The sequence below is a fragment of the Notolabrus celidotus genome, chromosome 8 (assembly GCF_009762535.1).
Source record: "Notolabrus celidotus isolate fNotCel1 chromosome 8, fNotCel1.pri, whole genome shotgun sequence".
Classification (NCBI taxonomy): Eukaryota; Metazoa; Chordata; class Actinopteri; order Labriformes; family Labridae; genus Notolabrus; species Notolabrus celidotus.
In genome coordinates, this window is record NC_048279.1 from 23460119 (window position 1) to 23480944 (window position 20826).

The following is a 20826-nucleotide window of genomic DNA, read 5'->3' on the forward strand; positions in this document are numbered from 1 at the left end:
CTGTTCTGGTCTCATGCAATTACCAGTTTGTTTTTAACCCTGTTTTTATTCTTACTGCCCTTTTATTATGCCCTGTAGCACTTTGATATTTGCTCCAAATGGAAAGTGCGTGATAAATAAAATTCATTATTATGTATTATTATTAAGACATAAAAGCAAGTGACACCAAATACTTCAACAAAACTGTTCACCCAGATGAAGCTTAGTTGCCCCCTTCCCCTCTCTCTTCCCCCTTCTCTTCCCCTCTTCCTTCTATCTATCTTTAATGCCTTAATGTTTATTTAACTTTTTATTTTTATTTATTTATTTTACCTAATTTAGTCTGTCTGTTTTTTTAGTTTTTTTTTTTTTTGGTGCACACACTCTTTAAATCTACTTTTTTTTTACACAGTCAATGCTTACATGCACTGTAATTACAAAATCAATAAAAAGAACTGTGAAAGAAAAAGCAAGTGAAATGACTCCTAAAATTGTAATCAAATAATCCTTTTCGTTGTAGAAAATTTCAAATAATTAAAACAGAACATTTAAAAATATATCTCAGTACTGCTTTTCATTTTGTGCAAACGTGATATTTGAATGTCAAACATTTTGTGTTAATATGTTTCTGAAACTCTTAAGTTTAAGATCTTGAGATACCACGAGAAATGACAAATAAGTAATCACACATCAAAAAATGTAATACTATGTTCCTTATTCAGTCGCATTGGGTTTATTCATCAAAAATGAAAAAGCTTCAGGTGACATATATGATGCATATCGAATTTTCCTTGAACTACCAAGATGGACCAGTACAAGTTTTACATTTGTATCAAACAATCTCCCTACGTTTCATGCTGTACTAAGACATTTGATGTATACATTTATGTGTCGCTTAGCTGATTCAGAAAATGAAATTTTAAGGAAGCTCACTCACCCCACATGAAGTGACACGAGGTATTTTTCTTGCTTTTGGAAACATTGGAACAAATGCCTTTTTATGCTTTAATCAAAATGAATGTGTCAACTGTTGTCATGTGATCTTTTTATTTCTTGCCGGACATGTATTTTACTTATTTTTAGTCTTTTATATTACTCTTGTGCTGATATGGACCTATGGGTCTGAAATGAAGTCTATCTATCTACCATCCTTTTTTTCTCTACTGAGAAACTGTCAGAGAAACATCACGACAGACATCCCACCGTCGCCAAAGCATCACTGCAAGTGCGCCACCCTGCCCTCTCCTCCTCATGGTGCTTCATGAATACATTCAGTGAACATAAACATTCCGAGGAGGACTTGAACGCATCACGTGCCCTGACAAGCAGCGCTCGCTTTCACAGCCACTGAAATGTTAGCTCTGCGTCATTAGCTTGAGTTTTAACCTAAAACATCATACTTACTCTCGCTTGCTTGAGTTTTAATGAATATATAAAGCAAATTGACCCAGCAGCGTTTCCAAGAAGCAGACGAAAATGACATCTAAACAGAAAGGTACGTTAAAATCCCATGATTCTGATTTCTAAGCTAACGATGGCTAGCATGCTTTTGTAAACATTCCCCATGAGCTAATGCAATAATTTTTATTGAAGTGAATTAACTGCAAAACTAACAATGGAACAGTGTTACAGTAATGTGTAGTTGTTCTTGGTGAACAGTGATTTTTTTAAATCCAAATGGAAGCTACTTGTGTTTTTTCAAGCTGGTTTTTAATGTTTATGCTCGTACTGCTAATTCTTGCTACATTAGCTAAACATACACAGTTGTTTATATCCATGTTTGTGGGCATGAAAACTTAACTACCCACCGTTTTATTCTCATATAATGATAATAATTCATTTTATTTATAAGAGCGCTTTAAACGTTTCTCTAAGACACTTCACAAGACAATTAATTATACAATAGAAAAGCAAAGGAAAACAGTGCAAAGGAAAGCAAAGGAAAGCAAAGCAAACAAAAATCAATCAATTATAGGTTAAAAGCCTTTGTAAATAGGTGGGTTTTGATGAACTCAACTTAACTCAACTGTATTTATACAGCACCTTTCATACATAAAATCATGCAGCCCAAAGTGCTTCACAGAATAACAGACAGAAAACAACAGCAATGGTAAAATTATAAAAAGGCATGATTATAAATAAAATACTTAAAAACAAAATGAAATCAATATAGTAAAATTTATCAAATAAGTAATAGTGGAAAGAAAAGTTAAAAATGAGGTAGCGTTGACAAGATCATATGAATACAAGAAATAAATAGATAAATAAATAATGAAATAAGTTAAATGTTAAAGCAATGATTTAAATAATTAAAAATTATAATGCAGACCAGGGCTAAAAATGAATTACTCCAAATTAAAAGCTAGATTAAAAAGGTAAGTCTGAAGTTTACTTTTAAAAACACCCAGAGAGCTTTCTGTTATGTTCAGAGGTGGAGAGTTCCAAGGCGTAAAAACAGAAAGCTCTCTGCGCTTGTGTGAGACACATGAGGAACATTTAAAAGGGAAGCAGTGATTGGGCTGGAGCATAAAATGACAAGAGATCAGTGATGTATGGAGGAGCAAGGCTGTTAAGAGCTTTAAAAACAAGTAAAAGAACTTTAAAATCAATTCTAAAAGAAACAGGAAGCCAGTGCAGAGTTTTAAGAGGAGGGATTATGTGATATGTTTTCTTTTTTCCTGTTAAAACTCTGGCAGCAGCGTTCTGAACAAGCTGCAGTTTCTTGAGAGAATTTTTGGGGAAACCAGTAAAAAGAGAGTTGCAGTAATCAATGTGGCTTGTGATAAAAGCACGAGATAAAAATTCCGGCATCTTTCTGCGACAAAAAAGGTCTGACTTTTGCAATGTTTCTGAGATGATAAAATGAAGTACTTACAACCTTGTTAAAATGAGGATTAAAATTAAAATTACTCCCAGGTTTGTGACCTTTGAAAATAGTATAACACCATAACAGCTTTAATTCATTCACTCACCTGGTCATAGTTCACAGTCTTTATCAACATCTCTATAGTCTACACACACACAGTGGTCATCATTGTAGTATATCAAACTGAATGTAGGTTAAGTTCATCTTTATATGAGCTAACATTGTTACAAAAGTGTCTGTCTTACATACAGGGGTTGTAGTTTGGCTGCTTTACTATTTTCCAACAGGAATTAGAATCACGTCTTAAATAAGATAATTAAAGTACATGTTATTTTACTGTTCATTTGTTTTGTATTCTTCCTCAGCACAAGATCTCGTTTATATGTAATGTTAAGCATGATAATTTAAAAAACACAGTTTAAAGAAGGGATAATATAACAGTGTAAGGAGCAAAACTTTGAACTGGTTAAGACACAGAGGAAGCCTCTACAGGAAATCATTAAAGAGAGATTAATAATATTATTGGAATTAAAAGTTATTTCTGTGGGTTGTATGGGATTTACTCAAAACTCCTGATCTTTTATGTGGTAAACACTGTAAATAAACGGCTACGAGGCTTTGATGAAAGCCTTAAACGCTGATAAATGTTTTAAAAAACTCATTTTTATACAAAAGATATAACTTATGAAGCTGCACAAGTTCATGATCATGGTGTGTATCTTATTTAGATGTTTAAACTCTCATCAAGCAAACAGAAAGTTATTGTACTGTCATATTTACTGTGTTGTGTGTTTATTCCAACAGGGAAGGTCGGCTCCAAGAGTAAGGAGGATGCTCCTTATGAGTTGGAGAGCCAGTATATCCTGAGGCTTCCTTTGGTAAGTCTGTTGAAACAATTTTTACTCTTAGTTTCAGTTCAATTTCTCTGCTGAAAATGACTGATTCGTTTTATGTAAACAGGAGTACGCCTCAACAGTGAGGAGGATTGCCCAGTCCAGCAGTATGAACATGAAAGACAGACTCACCATCGAGTTACATCGTAAGCTGGTTTATTACTAATCTTTCCCATCTTTCTTATCAAAGGGTTCAAACTGCTGTTTAGGTTATTGACGTTTAAATGTCTGTGATTATATACCCCTGAGTTCTCCTGCAAAATGAAACTTTACATTCAAAACAATGTTATTTCTTCTCAAGATGGTATTTTGTTTTCAAATCACACACACAAACCACCATATGAATAGACATTTATAAGAACCAGTTGAACACTGATGTGCTCAATGTAAAAGACTATGATGAATGTAAAACACTTCTTCTCCGCTCATCATAATGATTGTTTTTGTTCAGTGTTACACTTACTACAGACAGTACATACATAAGTGTGTTGTAAAATATTTTAGAATATTGTTTTTATACTCAAAACACACAAATACAAGGTAACAAGTATATTTTATTTCCCCCTCCAAAAAAACTGTGTACATCCCAACCAACACATGGTTGATCATACAGTGGTCTACACACAAAACAACAGAACATTTTACTGTATACAGTTACAGTTAAAAAAAAACTTTAAACTATGCTGCATCCTCTCTTCTGTTTCATTCTGGCCACAGCTCCTCATCCACATCACAAATGTTTTCCCTGGCCAAGCAGCAGGGGAAATAAAGCTCTGATGGCTATTTTTAAAACTATGTGACAGGTGTTTGCCCATGTGATGAGTCAGTGTGCATAGTTGGGCAATTAACTTTAGATTTTGAATGACAGTGTGTTCCTTGTGAAAACAAGAGATTCTCTTCATGAAAATTGCGCCAAATGCAGAGAATTGTGTGTAGTGTTTTGAAAGAGGTGTGTTTTAGAACTGCAATTTCAGTGTAAAGCAGCAATTGTGCTTGTAGTTTAGCAGAATTGGTTCAGGTGGTTAGTGCATGGGTTACATGTTGTGGTCAGTCATTGTGTCTCAAGTACCAGTATTTGTGTATAAACAATTGCGAAAAAACGGTAACTAGCTCTTCTGACCTATGACAATTTACAAACATTTTTGGGAAATTAAAAAATACTAAGAAAGTAGTGCTTCCTGAAGTGTGAGTTTAAGAGCCATATGACTCCAAAGCACGCACTCTTAAATTCTTGCCTCTATTCTGATGGTGTGGTCATATAGACCTTAAAATAAAAACTCCTGCCTGTTTCAGGCAGGAAAGAGTGTGAAGTGTGAAAGAGTGTGTTTTTCAGGTTGACGACCATTCCATCTGAATAGCAATAGCTAGTTCTATCTTACACACAACACCTTGTTATAATCACTCAAATTGTCCCTCTCATTTTCTAGCTGATGGTCGACACGGCATAGTGAGAGTTGACCGCGTCCCTTTGGCCTGTAAGCTGGTGGATCTGCCCTGTATGATTGAGTCTCAGAAAACAGTTGACAAGAAGACATTTTACAAGACAGCTGATGTTTGCCAGGTAAAAATCCTTAAAAAAAAATCTAAGTGACAACTTTGAGAAAAGGAGATGTGGCACAATCTTTTTGTTCCCTTTGAAAGTAAGATTTTGTAGCACCTTTTCCTCTTTTTAATACTAGTATAAACCTCATTAATCAGCAGCTTGCAGAGTACTCTCTGACTCGTGTTTCCATCTCTGGGTCAGATGCTGGTGTGCACACTAGATGGAGACCTTTACCCTCCTCTAGAAGAGCCAACTGGCACTGACCCTAAGAGCAAGAAGAAGGACAAAGACAAGGACAAGAAATTTGTTTGGAACCACGGCAGTAAGTAAAATATGAAATACACACACACAGGGCTTTCTGAGCTGTTACTGATGAAAACTTGGCACATCAGCAATTCAGGATGCATATTTTGCCCTTCACAGCTGATTGAGCGATTATGACTCTACTAATCCTGTTGTTCTGGTCTCTAGTAACCTGTCCTATGAAGAACACGCGCAAGAGAAGATTCCGGAAGACTGCAAAAAAGAAGGTTTTGACATCTCTTGTTCCCCCTTAACGTGCACTGCCCTCCCTTTTTCCATCTCTTTCTATTGCATTGCGTCGCATGATCCATCTCTTTCCCAGGCTCACTTCCAACACGACATTTACATTTTATAAATCAGGAACTGTGGTGAAAGTGAAAACTAAGATTTACATATAAATAAAGCCTCTCTGTCATAGTTTGCCCCAAAGGCATGCAAAAAAAAGCAATTTCACTATTGCTTTGATCAAAGTGAAAGTGAATGTGCTTTAGCACAACACGTCTTCTTTGTCTTCAGAATAAATCTTCCTGAGGATGCAGAGCCGTGCCATATTGATTTGGCCCCCTTCTGTTTTTAATCGCTAATGTGTTTTCTGGCGTGTGGCCAGCTGCTACCTTCGTGCATGTGTGTGGAGGGATGCTGCTAACACCACGTGTAATATAATCTGTGTCTCTCTCTCTCGCAGTACATTGAATCTCCTGATGTGGAAAAGGAAGTGAAGAGATTGCTGAGCACAGATGCTGAGGCTGTCAGTGTCCGTATCCTTCTCAGATACCCACAATGTTTCCATGCTTCTATTTTGCAAAACCTAAAAAGCTAATGAACTAGTTTAATAACCAAGCAAAACAACTCTAAAATCACTAGCTGTGCCTGTAGCATTATTACCCCAGACTAAAATAACCTCACTCCCATCTAACATCCAACACAGCTTGATTTAAGACCCAAGCAGCAGCCTTGACTGCTTCTTGGCTCACCTGACTTGACTCCATCCAATGCCTTTGTGAGAGAGATGCACTTTGCAAAGAGGCTATTAGTGCTCTAATGAAACTCTAAACTTGCCTGACGGAATAAGAGCACAGCAGGGCTGCTGCGAGTGGCTGCTTGCTGTGTGTTAATTTAGATAGACTGTTCATTATCATTGCTTAGTTGGTCACAGTGAAGCTAGATTCTAATTATAGTTTAAGCGGTTGCATGCAGCAGGAGCAAGACATGTGCATGACACTGTAATGAAGGAAGTTCCTGTGGAGCTTCATGGGGGTTTTACCTTTCAAGCCAACTTCAAAGAGGAATTCGGCGAGAGTAAGAGTTTCGGTAGATTACAATACGACTTCTGAGAGTGGAGATGAATCCATCAAGAGTGTGTTGACCTTAATTGAAGGTGTCCAGGGTGGGAGATCATAGCAGAGGATGAGTCCAAGGAAGCAGATCAGCACGGCTCTCTAGCCAACCTGGACTCGTCACCGGGCACTTCAGGACATAAGATGGGTCATGGGTCTTCTGGTAAGTAAAGATATGGATATTGTGTTTTTGCTATCAAAACAGGTAAGGGTAATGTATAGTGAGTGCTGGGCTTGTCATAGCAGATTGGAACCCCATCAGGGTGGGCAGGACCACCACATGAAGCAGAGAGGTCTTTTCTCACCTGGTAAAAAAAAATAACAACTTAGCTGTGGTTACTCACATTCAACTGAACATTTCCACTGATAGTGAAGTAAAATGAAGGGAAATAGTCCACATGAATCAGTACCACATCTGATTCCCTAGCAATAGTCTGTTCCTCATGGATCATAGCTATCCAGAAATAGCAGACCATTGCTATGACATGTTAACACCTCATTGACAATTATAATAGAGTATGTAACATAGGTATGAAATTATTATTGATATGAAAATAATTGTAAAAACCCTGTAAACCCTTGTAAATGATAGATTTTGTTACATGATCATTTAACAAACACTTCTGAGAAGGATCCCTCAGAGATACAATATGTAGCATTTACAATATTATTCAAAACTACTGTGCCTATGTTGTACATTTAGCTTGTTTTATAATCCCAAATGTTTCTAAGAAAGCTGAAATACTTTTTTTTTCAAGTTAACTTTAACACCTTTGGTGCACACTGCACCATCAAAAATTGGGTTTTTAAAAGCCAAATTAAAATTCTAAGACAAATTAGAATATCAGTTCAGCGCCACTAACACTAGTCAAGCTTTCCAGGTGCTAAAAACTCTGACTAGAAACTTAAAAGAACTCCATGTTGCCCTCTGTCTCCTCTTACTGCTGCATCAAAGTATCATTCAACCCCTGCTCTACTGTTCCACCTATTTCTTCAACATGCTCAGTGTCAAAAACTGGGCCAAACTAACACATATAGCCAACACTGCCACCAAGATAATAGGCCTCCCTGCCTCTCAGAGCAAAGCATTAAGGTCACAACTCGCATTGCAAACACAACTGTACAAGACTCCTCTCACCCAGTCAACTGACACTTCACTGTCATGCCCTCTAGGAGGAGACACAGTGTCCTGATATTCAAGAGGGCCTGACTTATAAAAAGCTTGAATCCCTCAGCTATAGCATCCCTACAAACAAATTGCTAAAGGTACTTTTTTAGGTGCACAGTTTCTGTTTATGTGCTTTTTTCCCTTTTTGTTGTGTCACTTGATGGCTAGTTCAATGCTTTTGCTAGACTTTATAACAGTTTTTATGAAAATGAATTACCCCAAAAGACAAGTAACTAACTAAGTGATGTTAATAAAGCATTTTTATTAGAAAGATGTAACAAAACTTAATTACCCACAATTTGTTCTTGCATGAATGGCAAGGCATGTTTATTTATAAAGCACTATTCATACACGGAGCCATTCAAAGTGCTTTACAGAGTTGAAAACTAAACAGTTCTAACAACAGCATTTAAATAGATTTGATATTAAAGCTAGGGTTGGTTGTCATGGAAAACTAGCAATTTGAAGTAGAATTTCCTTAGGACTCCGTCTAACCCCTCCCCCCTCCCCTCGGAGCTCCTCCAAAACGAGGCCCCCGCTCACATGAATGAGCGCCACTGATTTGCGACCATATGATCGTGACTGATTCAAAACCGGTCCTCAGCACATCGTTTGTGTTTTGCACTACGTCAACTCATGTCTCACTCAGCGGTAAGAAAACATTATCATAGTGAAAGTTAAAAACACGAACAAACATGAAATGTACGCTCAGGAGGCGGGCAGAACGGCAGGAGGGGATTTGATCGGTTTCGTAATTTGGCTCCTAAAGGCAGGGATTGGTTGGTGTTTTCCTAAGTTTACTCCGACTGTAGATAGCGGCTTTTCTTTGCTCTTTATTAAGAACACATTATGTATTGATTGCCATCGGGACATAAAGATCATCTTTAACCAGTATAACAAAAAGTGTATCTAAATCTGACTACCAACCCCAGCTTTAAGCAAACAAAACAAATTAAAATATATTAAAAGAGAGTATTAAGGAAGAAAGGAATAAGACATTAGGCAAAAGTAAGATCAAAGTATTAAAAAGGAATATCCTTAAGTTGGGTGATGACTCATGTATAATTTACTCTGCGTGTCTACCAGTCTTTTAGTCCTCTGAAATCTCCAATTACAGAGTCTTACCATCCTGATGGACACAGACTCACCCACTGCTCTTGCCTTAATCGAAATGGATTCTGTAGAACAATCTGCCCTGGAAACATTACCATTGGACTTATGCCCACAGTTTGCTCCCTCTGTGTTGGGCACAGCCCTGAGCTGCCCCAAAAAACCCATGCAGGAGGGCTGTGGTGGGAGAATCCACCCACAGTCTTTACACCATATATTGTGGGTCTGTCCATAATAGTGAACAATTACTTTAAGTAATCAGCCCCACATTGAGCGATACATGGATTTGTGCCCTGAAGTCTCTGACTACAGAGTTTTGTCCAATCAAAATGAATTATGTTGATTAATGCATGAATCAAACTTTTGTACAAGGCTGTCCTTGGACCATGATTTCTATGATTCGTGCTTGAGCTGTGATAGCTTTTCATAACTGTCCGGGCTCATTAAACAATGAAGACACCACTTCACAATGCCATCAAACTGTCTTTGTTGCTTTAGGGGCAAAAAAAAAAAAAAAAAGGTATAAGAGAAAGAAAAATACACTTCACATTTTCTTGACCCCGCCTATAAGTATCCATGATGTTTTTTATCCTGGGTTTCTTTGTCCCTTGTTTGTGGGCAGATATGTTTTCTCTGGTAAACCTTCAATATTAAAAGAACACTTGATGTATCGGTGAAGCTCTTTGTGTGCAGCTTCTTTGAGAGGCATGGTGCACAAAGGTTTCTTTCTTCATTTTCTTTATGCACACCACCCATGTCATTCTTGATGGCCTCTGCCCTGGTGGATTGAAATAGAAATAGAGCGCACTCAAGCATAAGCTACTCTTTGGACTTAATTATTTTTGCCTTTAGATTCACCAGAGGACCTTCATAGCTCTTATGTGCAGAGTGCAATCGTGCCGGTACACTCAGAGATGGGTGCACGAGTGGTATGACTAATGTTTCTATAAATATGTTTTAGCTTAGTGTTATAACAAAGAGATCTCTTGAATAAATGAATAACTACTCTGTTGTTTGCTATGTAAATAACCCACATGGGCACTGATGGTCCACATTAATCACACCTTGTTTCTTTCTTGGTACACTATAACCCTCACATCTCCTTCCCTTCACCAGACTGTTGTTTATGTAACCTTTGTTGAATCCAAGAAAGTCTCCTTCAGTTTGGCTTTTCCCATCTTCGTGCATCTTCTTAACAACACAAATGTGTTTTCCACCTGGCCAGCCCAGCGCGACGAACTGAGGGAGATCTTCAACGACATCAGCAGCTCCAGCGAGGATGAGGAAGACGAAGGGGACCGTCACGAGGACGAGGACCTGAACATCATGGACACTGAGGATGATCTGGTTGGACAGCTCCAAGACAAACTCAATGAGTCTGATTCAGCGCAGCATGAAAGCGACAGAAACAGCCAGATAGGTGAGTGGATATGAAAAAGTGCGTGGTTGATGGACAATGATGATTGTTTGACGGTGTATGAAAGTATCAGAGATGCACAGATTGTGAAAATCAGGCCCGATGCCAATGTTTGAAATAAGATCAGATATTCTTTGCATTTCTTCTTTTTAACCCTAAGTGTCCGTTTTAAAAACGAACAATGAGATTTGAGAGAAACTGCACGTATTATCATTGGCCACTTAAATCAGTAAATGACACATCAGTTTGACATTGGCCAAAGTCTGTCAACAGGGCAAATATCAGTCAATACCTGGGTTCAATCGATACATTCATGCATCCGTTCTCATTAGTCTCAGCTCCAATCACCTGGTGTAGCATTATTGTTTCAATATAGATAACACAGCATAACAGAGTAGTTCCACATCCAAAACCCAGGTCATGCCAAGATGGTGGAATAATGTAATCAAAATGTATAATAAAAACTCTAAAATATATTATATAAAATGTATGACCATATGGTCGGAAGGACATGTTTGAGATCTGCTGAGTAAGTGGGAATGTTTAATGTGTATGTGTATTTGGCGTGAAGCAGTAATCAGTGTTCAGCATGTTAGGGGTTTCACACAAGCAGCAACCTCCGGTCTAAAAGTATGAGTCCAATGCAGAAGTGCTAAAAACTGCAGTTCATCGAGGATCCGCTTGAGGCTGGCTCCGGAAGTACAGGAAACCACATACACATCAATTCAAAAAAGTTGATCTTAACAGCAGAAATAAACATGTTTACAGCCTGGCGAGTGTAGTCTGGATAGCTCATTTCTCGATTGGCACACTGTAATTTCAAAGATATTTAGATTACAAATCTTCCAATGAGAGGTACAGCTGACTTGATTGAAAGGCAGGAACACTGTAGCTGTTGGCTAGGAGGCTCAAAGCCCGCCTCTTTATGTCACAATTGCTCGACAGCAGCAATATGGCTGCCGCCGCCGACTGGCCTTACAACAGTGCTTCAGAAACAGATGGGTGATGTCACAGATACTACGTCCATTATTTATACAGTCTGTGGTTTCACCTCAGTTTTTTTGTATTAGCATGTCATTAATAATTTGTTAATAAACCACAGTTGGAAATTAAAAATGCCTGCTCAATGCACAATCAGAATTGCAGCACAGAATAGCAGAGGTCAGATTTCTCTGCATAACAGTGTTGTCACAAGTTTATCTAGTAGTAGGAACATTCTCAAACAGTGGCATCCCTGGAGTAAACTTGTGTTGATACAGTAAGAGCAGCAAGAAAGTTATGCAATCTTTACTTTATGCTTGAAATAAGCATGACAAATCAGAGTGAATGCTGTTTTTTCTTGTCTGTCTGACTAACCTAGCCTAAATTTTTGATGGTGGTTACTTTTCCAGCAGCAGCAGAATATGGCCTGTTGATACCACAACAGATTCAGACACTGAAATAAAGTGAAATCAAACCCCTACAGGTACTGTACTTTCAGGCAAAGCCGAGGTCAAAAATAGCCTCAGCCAGGTGTCTGGACTTGTAATGAGAGCTGAGTTTTCTAGGTCAGACATCACGCACACACAAATCAAATGAGTAGCCCTACTTTCCCTTAAGTACACATGCTTCCCTCGCCCACTCCGATGCAAGCACTGACAGCTCTCTTCCTCTACTAACCAGCCTGACAGGTGTTGTGGCTCAGCATTCGGCTCAGACAACTGTCCGGCCTGACAGCTCAATGCCTCCTTATCTACATACATAGAGCTGTCAGTCAGAAACCGCAGCGGTCATCTCAAATGTAGCTGCCCAGCAAAGCTTATCCTGGTGTGCAGAATTCCAGCTGTGCATGTGGCTGATCTACAAAGCAGTATGAAACGGATCTGCAGGGATGTTCCCTGCATGATATTGAATGTTAGATGGTCTGTATCACAGGCGTGAGAGTCAGTTGGATGAACAGAGACTGGAAACAATTGGCGTGTAGTTAATGGCGTTGAAGCCACAGGTTGTTGCAAGGCACTATCACTTTAGCTGGATTTAATGAGAACCCTCTGTGGAGCACAGAGCAGGCTGATTTAGTTGTCTTTTAGTGCTTCGGCCTGCTGGCTCACGTCCTTTTTAAATGGATTTGTTGTTCCCATTAACTGCAATTTGTCAAACTGAAATGGAGGCATCCTTGTGGTTCAGCAAGTTAAGGCGCATATCTTGTCCTCGTGGCTTTGTGAGTGTGGTGTTCCTCTCAATTATGTCACATGGTAATCTCTCACTCTCTCTGGCTCTACTGGTTGTGTGCACAAGACAACAGAAGCATAAATAACATTTGTGGCTTTGTAAGAGCAAATAGTAACATATTGCGCTTCCTGATGTGTCCTGCAGTTATGGAGTATCAGGTGCAGATCAACAACGTCAAAGGCAAGCTTCAGGACACCCGCGCCCGCAAGAAACAGCAAGAGGAGCTCATCATGAAAGTGGAAAACCAGGCCCTCAAAGTAAGCACACAAACACTCTTTATTCACAGTTGTACTGAAAGTAGGTCTGCATGTACAAAAACATGAAAACAAGAACATGCAGATGAGCTCGGGGGCAGAAGTCTTCATGCAGCATAAGTACTCTCAACGGTGATGTAAAAACATAAAAAAACAGCTGATTACACACAGTGTTGAAGGCCATTATGTAGTTTTTGTGTTTTTAAAGCCTTGAATATTTCCCCGTCAGCCCTTTTACTGTATAAGCATGATTATGCAGAAAAAAAGGCATGAAAATTCATTGCCCTGCCAAACGCTCTTTAGCGAAGACTCTTCAATGAGCGAAACACGAGCAGACACGGCTCTTTTTACATTGCTATTTAGAGCTTTCATTTGCCGCCGTTTTGGGACTGTCGAAGCCCTTTCTCCAGTCGTTATTATCACAGTCGCTGGGAAAAGGTCAGCTGTCTCTGACTGGCATTCCAAGTGGCCTTTCTGTCAGAGAGGAGATAGGGACACGAGCGGCCCAGGCAGACACACATTTAAAGCTATCACAATTTAATGAGGCTCAGCATGTCGACTCTGAACAAATCTTGTTTGTCTCTCTCCTCACACAGAACCGCTTTCAAGCTTTGTTGGACGAGATTATTCAGCAGGAGGAGAGAGAGATGGAGCAGGTAAGAGCCTTTTTCTTGAAAGTGGGGGGATCAGTAGTTGCTGTTTTCTACAGCTTTCAGCACTTTGCATGTGTTTATCTTGTATGAATGTCAAATGCTGTGTGTAAATGGCTTTCTTCTTCCTGTTTCTTGTCAGCCAAACATTAGCCATGCCTAACAGCAAAGATCAAACTAAATCATGTGATATTTAACCTCTCAGCAGCCACCAGTAGAGTCCTTTTTGCGGCTAAAGCATACTGACCACCCTTTGTTTAGGGGTCGTTGTTTGTATTGACAAATGAAGGCAGTGAATTAATTTGGAAAGACATGTTAATCATCATCCACTTACCCTCCAATTACACCCTGGGACTTTGGGGATATCAATCAAGCCTTCTATTTTCTGCTCCAACAGCTGGCCTCCCTGCAGGAGCAGCTGGACTCTCTGATAGAGAAGTGACCACTAGGGGGCAGCATCATGTCATCATCTGCCACTAATGAACAGGAGTGAAGAGGAAGAGGAGGAGAAGAAGAGCCTTCATCCATGGAGAAGGAAGTTTTCATTAGCTGGCTATCAGTTTATTTTTTTATGCATTACATATGCGGCATACTGATCTGTGTGTGAAAAGTTGTTTTTTTTATTGAGTTGAAAACTTTGTTAATCATTGCTGTACAGTTTGCTTTAATCATAACAACATCAAAAGTTGTCTGTTTTTTCTTGTTGAATAAAACCTTACTTATGTGTGATGTTATATTGTATCACCCACTACAGAAATAAAATACAGGGATACACAAAATGTCCAAGAAATGGAAACTTGGTGTTATTGCACCTTTGCTTGGTTTTCCAAAAGTGGGCGAAGTGATTTGATTTTGGTCATACACATCCTTTTTTATTGTTGTATGTACACTCTACCAAGAGATTGTGGAAAAATATGTTTTGCCATAAAGCTGCAAGAATTTTAAGATTGTGAATTTATGTTAAAACAGATACAAACATCACACTCCAAAAAGTTGGTAGTGTGGTTCGTCTCAATGCTGACTAAAGCCTTGTGAGTAAGTGGCTTGTGCTAGCTCTAAGTTAACTGAATAACTATCCAACTGCATAGCAGAGGCTCTCAATTTGCCAGAGTTTCAGTCATTTTACAGAATCGGTATTCTGTGAGATTTAATGAGCTGAGAACTTTCACATTACTAAATTTACTATTTGTATTAATTAAAAAAGTAATGGCGTATTTTAAAACAGAATATTTTTTGGTGGTAGAAATTATCAGTTACACTTAAAATTAATTTCACTATTCAAAAGGATAAGTATTTAACCCTGGCTATCAAAGCCATTATGAGAAGTTTTTAGGTGGCAATGAACCAGACTGAAAGAAATATTAATGCTTTTTCATGACATAAATGCAAACTAGACAATGAAAGTTAGGATTGAATGTTTCAATATGCTTGATTTTAATGCTAGGTGATGTTAGGTGTTGTCACAGTGTGAATTGTCCAGCACGCAGGACAGTTCCTATTAATGTAAATCAGGGTTATGGATCGCTACCTTACTATGGTTTGAAAGCGGTGGCAGTTTTGTATAAGCATTTTTTTACTGATGAGTAATAATAATTGCGGTGGAATTCATCAATACACTGGACACTGGACACAGAAAACTCTGATGGCTTACATGGAAATAGTTTATCTAGAACTTGATCAAGGAGAATTTACAACAATACACAGGCTGTCAGACAATTCATCAGGTGTGGTACTTTATCACCAAAGACGACACTAAAGTTAGATATCCATATTTGGACAATAACAAACAAAACAATTGGGAAAAAGAGTGGTGCTCTAGTCTGCAGACACTAAGTCAGTCAACATACAGATAAAGACAGGAGCAGGGAGAAAGATCTTGATTACTACAGTGACCCTGTCTCGCCTATCACCCAGAAGCGTTGGGTGACATTACGTCAGAAGGAAGCTACATATATAAGACTGAAAATTCCACTGCAATAATAATGATAATGATAATAATATTAATAATGATGATAATAATATTAATAATAATAGTCTTCATTTAAAGAGCACTTTCCAAAAACTATGTTACAGTGCTTTACAATGCATCAGAGGACTGGTGCAAAATGAAGAACATTTTAAAATACCATACAATTAGTGCAAGTGCCATTGCTGTGAAAAACATTAAAATAAAATAAAAACAGGACCCTGTGCGAGACACTTTTGTGTGTTGATGTTGATCAAAATGTTAAGGAGTTAATGACCTGAGAAGAACCAACCTGTGAATGTATTTCCAACAGTATAATAGTATTTTTAGTTGTGATGAGCATACGTTCCGCACTGCTTTGTTCACTTGATTGTCAGGTGGTAGATGTCAGCCAATCAGCTTGCAGTTACGCAGCTGGTGAAAAGCTTGTAATCAGTTTTCTTTTCACTTTTTCCTTAGTAACCAACGAATACAGTGTGGGATGAAAAACAGTAGCCTACACTTCACATAAATTGCTAGAGTAAAAGTAAAACAACTGACTGAGAAAACTACTTAAAACAGTAGTAATCAGTTACTTTCAACTCCTGGAAAAAAAAACAACCTGAAAGGCAGGGGCCAAGCTAGACTCTCAGTGTAAAGGGGGCGGAGCATCCTCAAGGGGCCCTTCTGATAGTCAAATCCACAACTGTAAAACAGCTGATATATTTTCTCTCCTACTTATCAATAAAAAACACAAATTCTCACTTATTGATCCAAGGCAGCCCATAAAAGGCAACAGGTTGCTTTCTGAGTTCAAATGTTTCAGCTGTACCAAGGACAGCACACAGCACTCTACTGCACTGATTAATGAATGGTTCAGCACCAACACCGATGGAAAGGGATAGGCAGGTGCATTGTCCAGTACTGTCTTTCTAATGAATAGCATAAACATAAATATGACACAGCAGTTTGAACGCAAATTCAAAGGCAACACCCTAACCCTGATCTCAACCCTAACCTTAGCCCTAATCTCAATCCTAACCCTAATCAAAACCCCAACCCTAACCCTAATCAAAACCTTAACCCTAACCCTTATCTAAACCCTAACCCAAACCCTGACCCTAAACCTAATGCAAACCCTAACCCTAATCTCAACCCTAACCCTAATCTCAACCCTAACCCTAATCCAAACCCTTACCCTAATCTCAAGCCTATCTCTAACCTCAATCCTAACCCTAATCTAAACCCTAACCCAAACCCTGACCCTAAACCTAATGCAAACCCTAACCCTAATCTCAACCCTAACCCTATCCTCAACCCTGACCCTAATCTCAACCCTAACCCTAATCCAAATCCTAACTCTAACCCTAATATCAACCATAACCCTAATCTCAACCCTAACCCTAATCCAAAACCTAACCCTAATCTCAACCCTAACCCTAACCTCAACCCTAACCCTAATCTCAACCCTAACCCTAATCCAAACCCTAACCGTAATCTCATCCCTAACCGTAACCCCAATCTCAACCTTAACCCTAATCCAAACCCTAACCCTAATCTCAACCCTAACCCTAATCCAAACCTTAACCCTAAACTCAACCCTAACCCTAATCTCAACCCTAACTATAATCCAAACCTAACCCTAATCCAAACCCTTACCCTAATCTCAACCCTTACCCTAATCTCAACCATAATCCTAATCTCAACCCTAACCCTAACCTCAACCCTAACCTTAATCTAAACCCTAACCCTAGTCTCAGCCCTAACCCTAATACAAACCCTAACCCTAATCCAAACCCTAACCCTAACCCTAATCTCAACCAAAACCCTAACCACAATCTCAACACTAACCCTAATCCAAACCCTAACCTCAATCCTAACCCTAACCTCAACCCTAACCCTATTCAAAACCTTAACCCTAATCTCAACCCTAACCCTAACCTCAACCCTAACCCTAATCTAAACCCTAACCCTAGTCTCAGCCCTAACCCTAATCCAAACCCTAACCCTAATCCAAACCCTAACCCTAACCCTGATCTCAACCCTAACCCTAACCACAATCTCAACACTAACCCTAATCCAAACCCTAACCTCAATCCTAACCCTAACCTCAACCCTAACCCTATTCGAAACCTTAACCCTAATCTCAACCCTAACCCTAACCCTAATCTCAACCCTCACCCTAATCTCAACCCTAACCCTAATCCAAACCCCTTACTCTAACCCTAATCTCAACCCTAACCCTAACCCTAATCTCAACCCTAACCCTAACCTCAACCTAACCCTAATCAAAACCCTAACCCAAACCCTAATCTCAACCCTTATCCTAATCCAACCCCTAACCCTAATCCAAACCCTAACCATAACCCTAATCCAAAACCTAACCCTAACCCTACTCTCAGCCCTAACCCTAACCCTAACCTTAATATCAACCCTAACCCTAATCCAAAACCTAACCATAAACCTAATCGGAACTGTAACGCTAACCTCAACCCTAACCCGAATCCAAACCCTAGCCCTAACCCTTAGGTTAGGGTTGAGATAAGGATGGGTTAGGGTAACGGTGTGGATTAGGGTTAGGGTTTTGATTAGGGTTAGGGTTAGGGTTAGGGTGGGTTGGGTTAGGGTTGAGATTAGGGTTATGGTTTGGATTAGGGTTTGGAATAGGGTTACGGTTTCGATTAGGGTTAGGGTTTGGAATAGGGTGAGGGTTGAGATTAGGGTTAGGGTAAGGGTTTGGATTAGGGTTAGGGTTTGGATTAGGGTTAGGGTTTGGATTAGGGTTAGGGTTGAGATTAGGATTAGGGTTAGGGTTTGGATTAGGGTTAGGGTTTGGATTAGGGTTAGGGTAGAGATTAGGGTAAGGGTTGAGATTAGGATTAGGATTAGGGTTTGGATTAGGGTTAGGTTTGAGATTAGGGTTAGGGTTGAGGTTAGGGTTTGGGTTAGGGTTTAGATAAGGATTAGGGATAGGGTTGAGATTGGGGTTAGGGTTTGGATTAGGGTTAGGGTTGAGATTGGGGTTAGGATTTGGATTAGGGTAAGGGTTAGGTTTAGGGTTAGGGTTGATATTAGGGTTTGGATTAGGGTTAGGGTTAGGTATATGGTTAGTGTAAGGGGCAGGGGAAGGGTTGGGTTAGGGTTGAGATTTGGGTTAGGGTTCAGATTAGGGTTAGTTTTAGGGTTGAGATTAGGGTTAGGGTTGGGGTTTGGATTAGGGTTAGGGTTGAGTTTAGGGTTAGGGTTAAGTTTGAGTTTAGGGTTAGGGTTAGGGTTTGGATTAGGTTTAGGGTTAGGGTTTGGATTAGGGTTAGGGTTGAGATTAGGGTTACGGTTAAATTTGAGATTAGGGTTAGGGTAAGGGTTAGGGTTAGGGTTGAAATTAGGGTTAGGGTTTAGTTTAGGGTTAGGGTTTGGAATAGGGTTAGGGTTTAGATTGATATTAGGGTTAGGGTTAGGGTTTGGATTAGGGTTAGGGTTGACATTAGGGTTAGGGATTGGATTAGGGTTAGGGTTAGGTTTAGGATTAGGGTTGATATTAGGGTTAGAGGTAGGCTTTGGATTAGGGTTAGGTTTAGGATTAGGGTTGATATTAGGGTTAGAGGTAGGCTTTGGATTAGGGTTAGGTTTAGGGTTAGTGTAAGGGTAAGGGTTGGGTTAGGTTTGAGATTAGGGTTCGGGTAAGGGTTCCTGTTAGGGTTAGGGTTCCTGTTAAGGTTATGATTAGGGTTAGGGTTCCTGTTAGGGTTAAGTTTATTATAAGGGTTAAGGTTATGATTAGGGTTAGGGCACTGTTTCTGTTATTGGTTACCGTTATGATACATCCCCATAAGATAAATCATCTTGAATGGTCATGCCATATGCGTTTTCAGGTGTGTTAGTGTGTATATGGATTTCTAGGGATTATTAACTGAACGACAATGGGAGGTTGCTATAAATTGAAAATGGATGTGTGTGTGATTTTTTTTTAATTACAACACAGACTGTGGACAAGGACAGATATTGGCTGTTCCGGTCCTGTCAAAAAAAGTAGCTCAATAGGGGGCCCCTGCTGAACGTGGTCCCTGGGGCAGCCACACCCTCTGCCGCTCTGCTTATGCCTACAGGACAACATCGGTTTAGAAGTGAGTCATACTGCTTTTTGACAGAGGGCACAAACATAAAGTTCTTCGCATGGGCACTAATTACCAAACACACCAAAGGTCTCATGGGGTCTTCGTGAAGAGGAGAGCCATTACTTTTCTATCAGCATGGAGAAGATAAGAAGCTTTAGGTAGCTGCTGGCCTCCACACACACCCTCCTTCACCTCCCTGCTGAATGGGTAAGGGTAAATGAGCAAACTGCTCCTGAACCATAGTCTTTGTTTGCACGCTACTTGCTAAAGTATAATACTGAATTAGCTACTTAAACAACTGCCAGATGTGGATGTATTGTAAACAACATTTGGAAGAAAAAAAAAAAAATTATTTCTTTAGACTTGTGATAATCAAAACGTTTTTTGTTATAAACTCCACAGTTTTAAGGCAAATAAATAGTTAGTAGTAGGCTACTTAATATCTTTCTGACTTTGGAAGGATAGCAACTGGTGGTTTCTACGTCTCTGTTACTGCTCTCTAAAGTACATAGGGGATCATCCAGAGTTCACTGCATTTCAAGTGTCAGGAAGATTTGCACAAACTCACTGGATTCTAGATTATAATATATATATTTTTTATCTTGTTAACAAATGCTTCCTGTCAAATAATCACTAAGATAATTCATCACCATTAATCAATAACTTTTTTTGACTGATCTATTATTTGCTTCAATTGTTTTCTAAGATTCCCTGATTTCTTTTTCTTTATCAACGTTCATTGAATTTATATTATTATTATGATTATTATTTATACAGTTTATATAGGAAGGATGGGAATAAAACAATTTGCTGACATTTCCTGACATGATGGTTTAAACCATTGGTAACTAAAATTGAATAATCTAAATATTTGTTTTAGTTTTAGGTAATGGTCTACATGTCCTTAGGGTCCAACCCCCTGTGTTATAACAAGGAATCCTTCCATGGCTGCACAGCTGCGTCACTAAACCATCATCAACGTCATCAGATTTGCGGTCCTTCCCGAATGATCTTGTTCGAGAGTGATCTAGACTT

The 20826-nt window shown here is 39.1% G+C and overlaps 1 protein-coding gene across 1 annotated transcript; it reads left to right on the forward strand.

Annotated features, from left to right (window-relative positions):
* Positions 1–1266: 1266 nt before the first annotated feature.
* taf7 (TAF7 RNA polymerase II, TATA box binding protein (TBP)-associated factor) lies at positions 1267–14527 on the forward strand. The gene is made up of 12 exons (XM_034690754.1): positions 1267–1474; positions 3650–3723; positions 3806–3884; positions 5166–5299; positions 5483–5603; positions 5753–5811; positions 6270–6342; positions 6971–7084; positions 10425–10619; positions 12972–13084; positions 13678–13737; positions 14129–14527. Exons 1-12 carry the CDS (start codon positions 1456–1458, stop codon positions 14171–14173), a joined length of 1086 nt encoding a protein of 361 aa, XP_034546645.1. The 5' UTR covers positions 1267–1455; the 3' UTR covers positions 14174–14527.
* The last annotated feature ends 6299 nt before the right edge of the window (positions 14528–20826 follow it).

Coding starts and splice junctions, on each gene's coding strand:
- taf7 (XM_034690754.1), top strand. Junction 3,885..5,165: donor ACTCACCATCGAGTTACATC/GTAAGCTGGTTT, acceptor CTCATTTTCTAG/CTGATGGTCGACACGGCATA. Junction 10,620..12,971: donor CGACAGAAACAGCCAGATAG/GTGAGTGGATAT, acceptor TGTGTCCTGCAG/TTATGGAGTATCAGGTGCAG.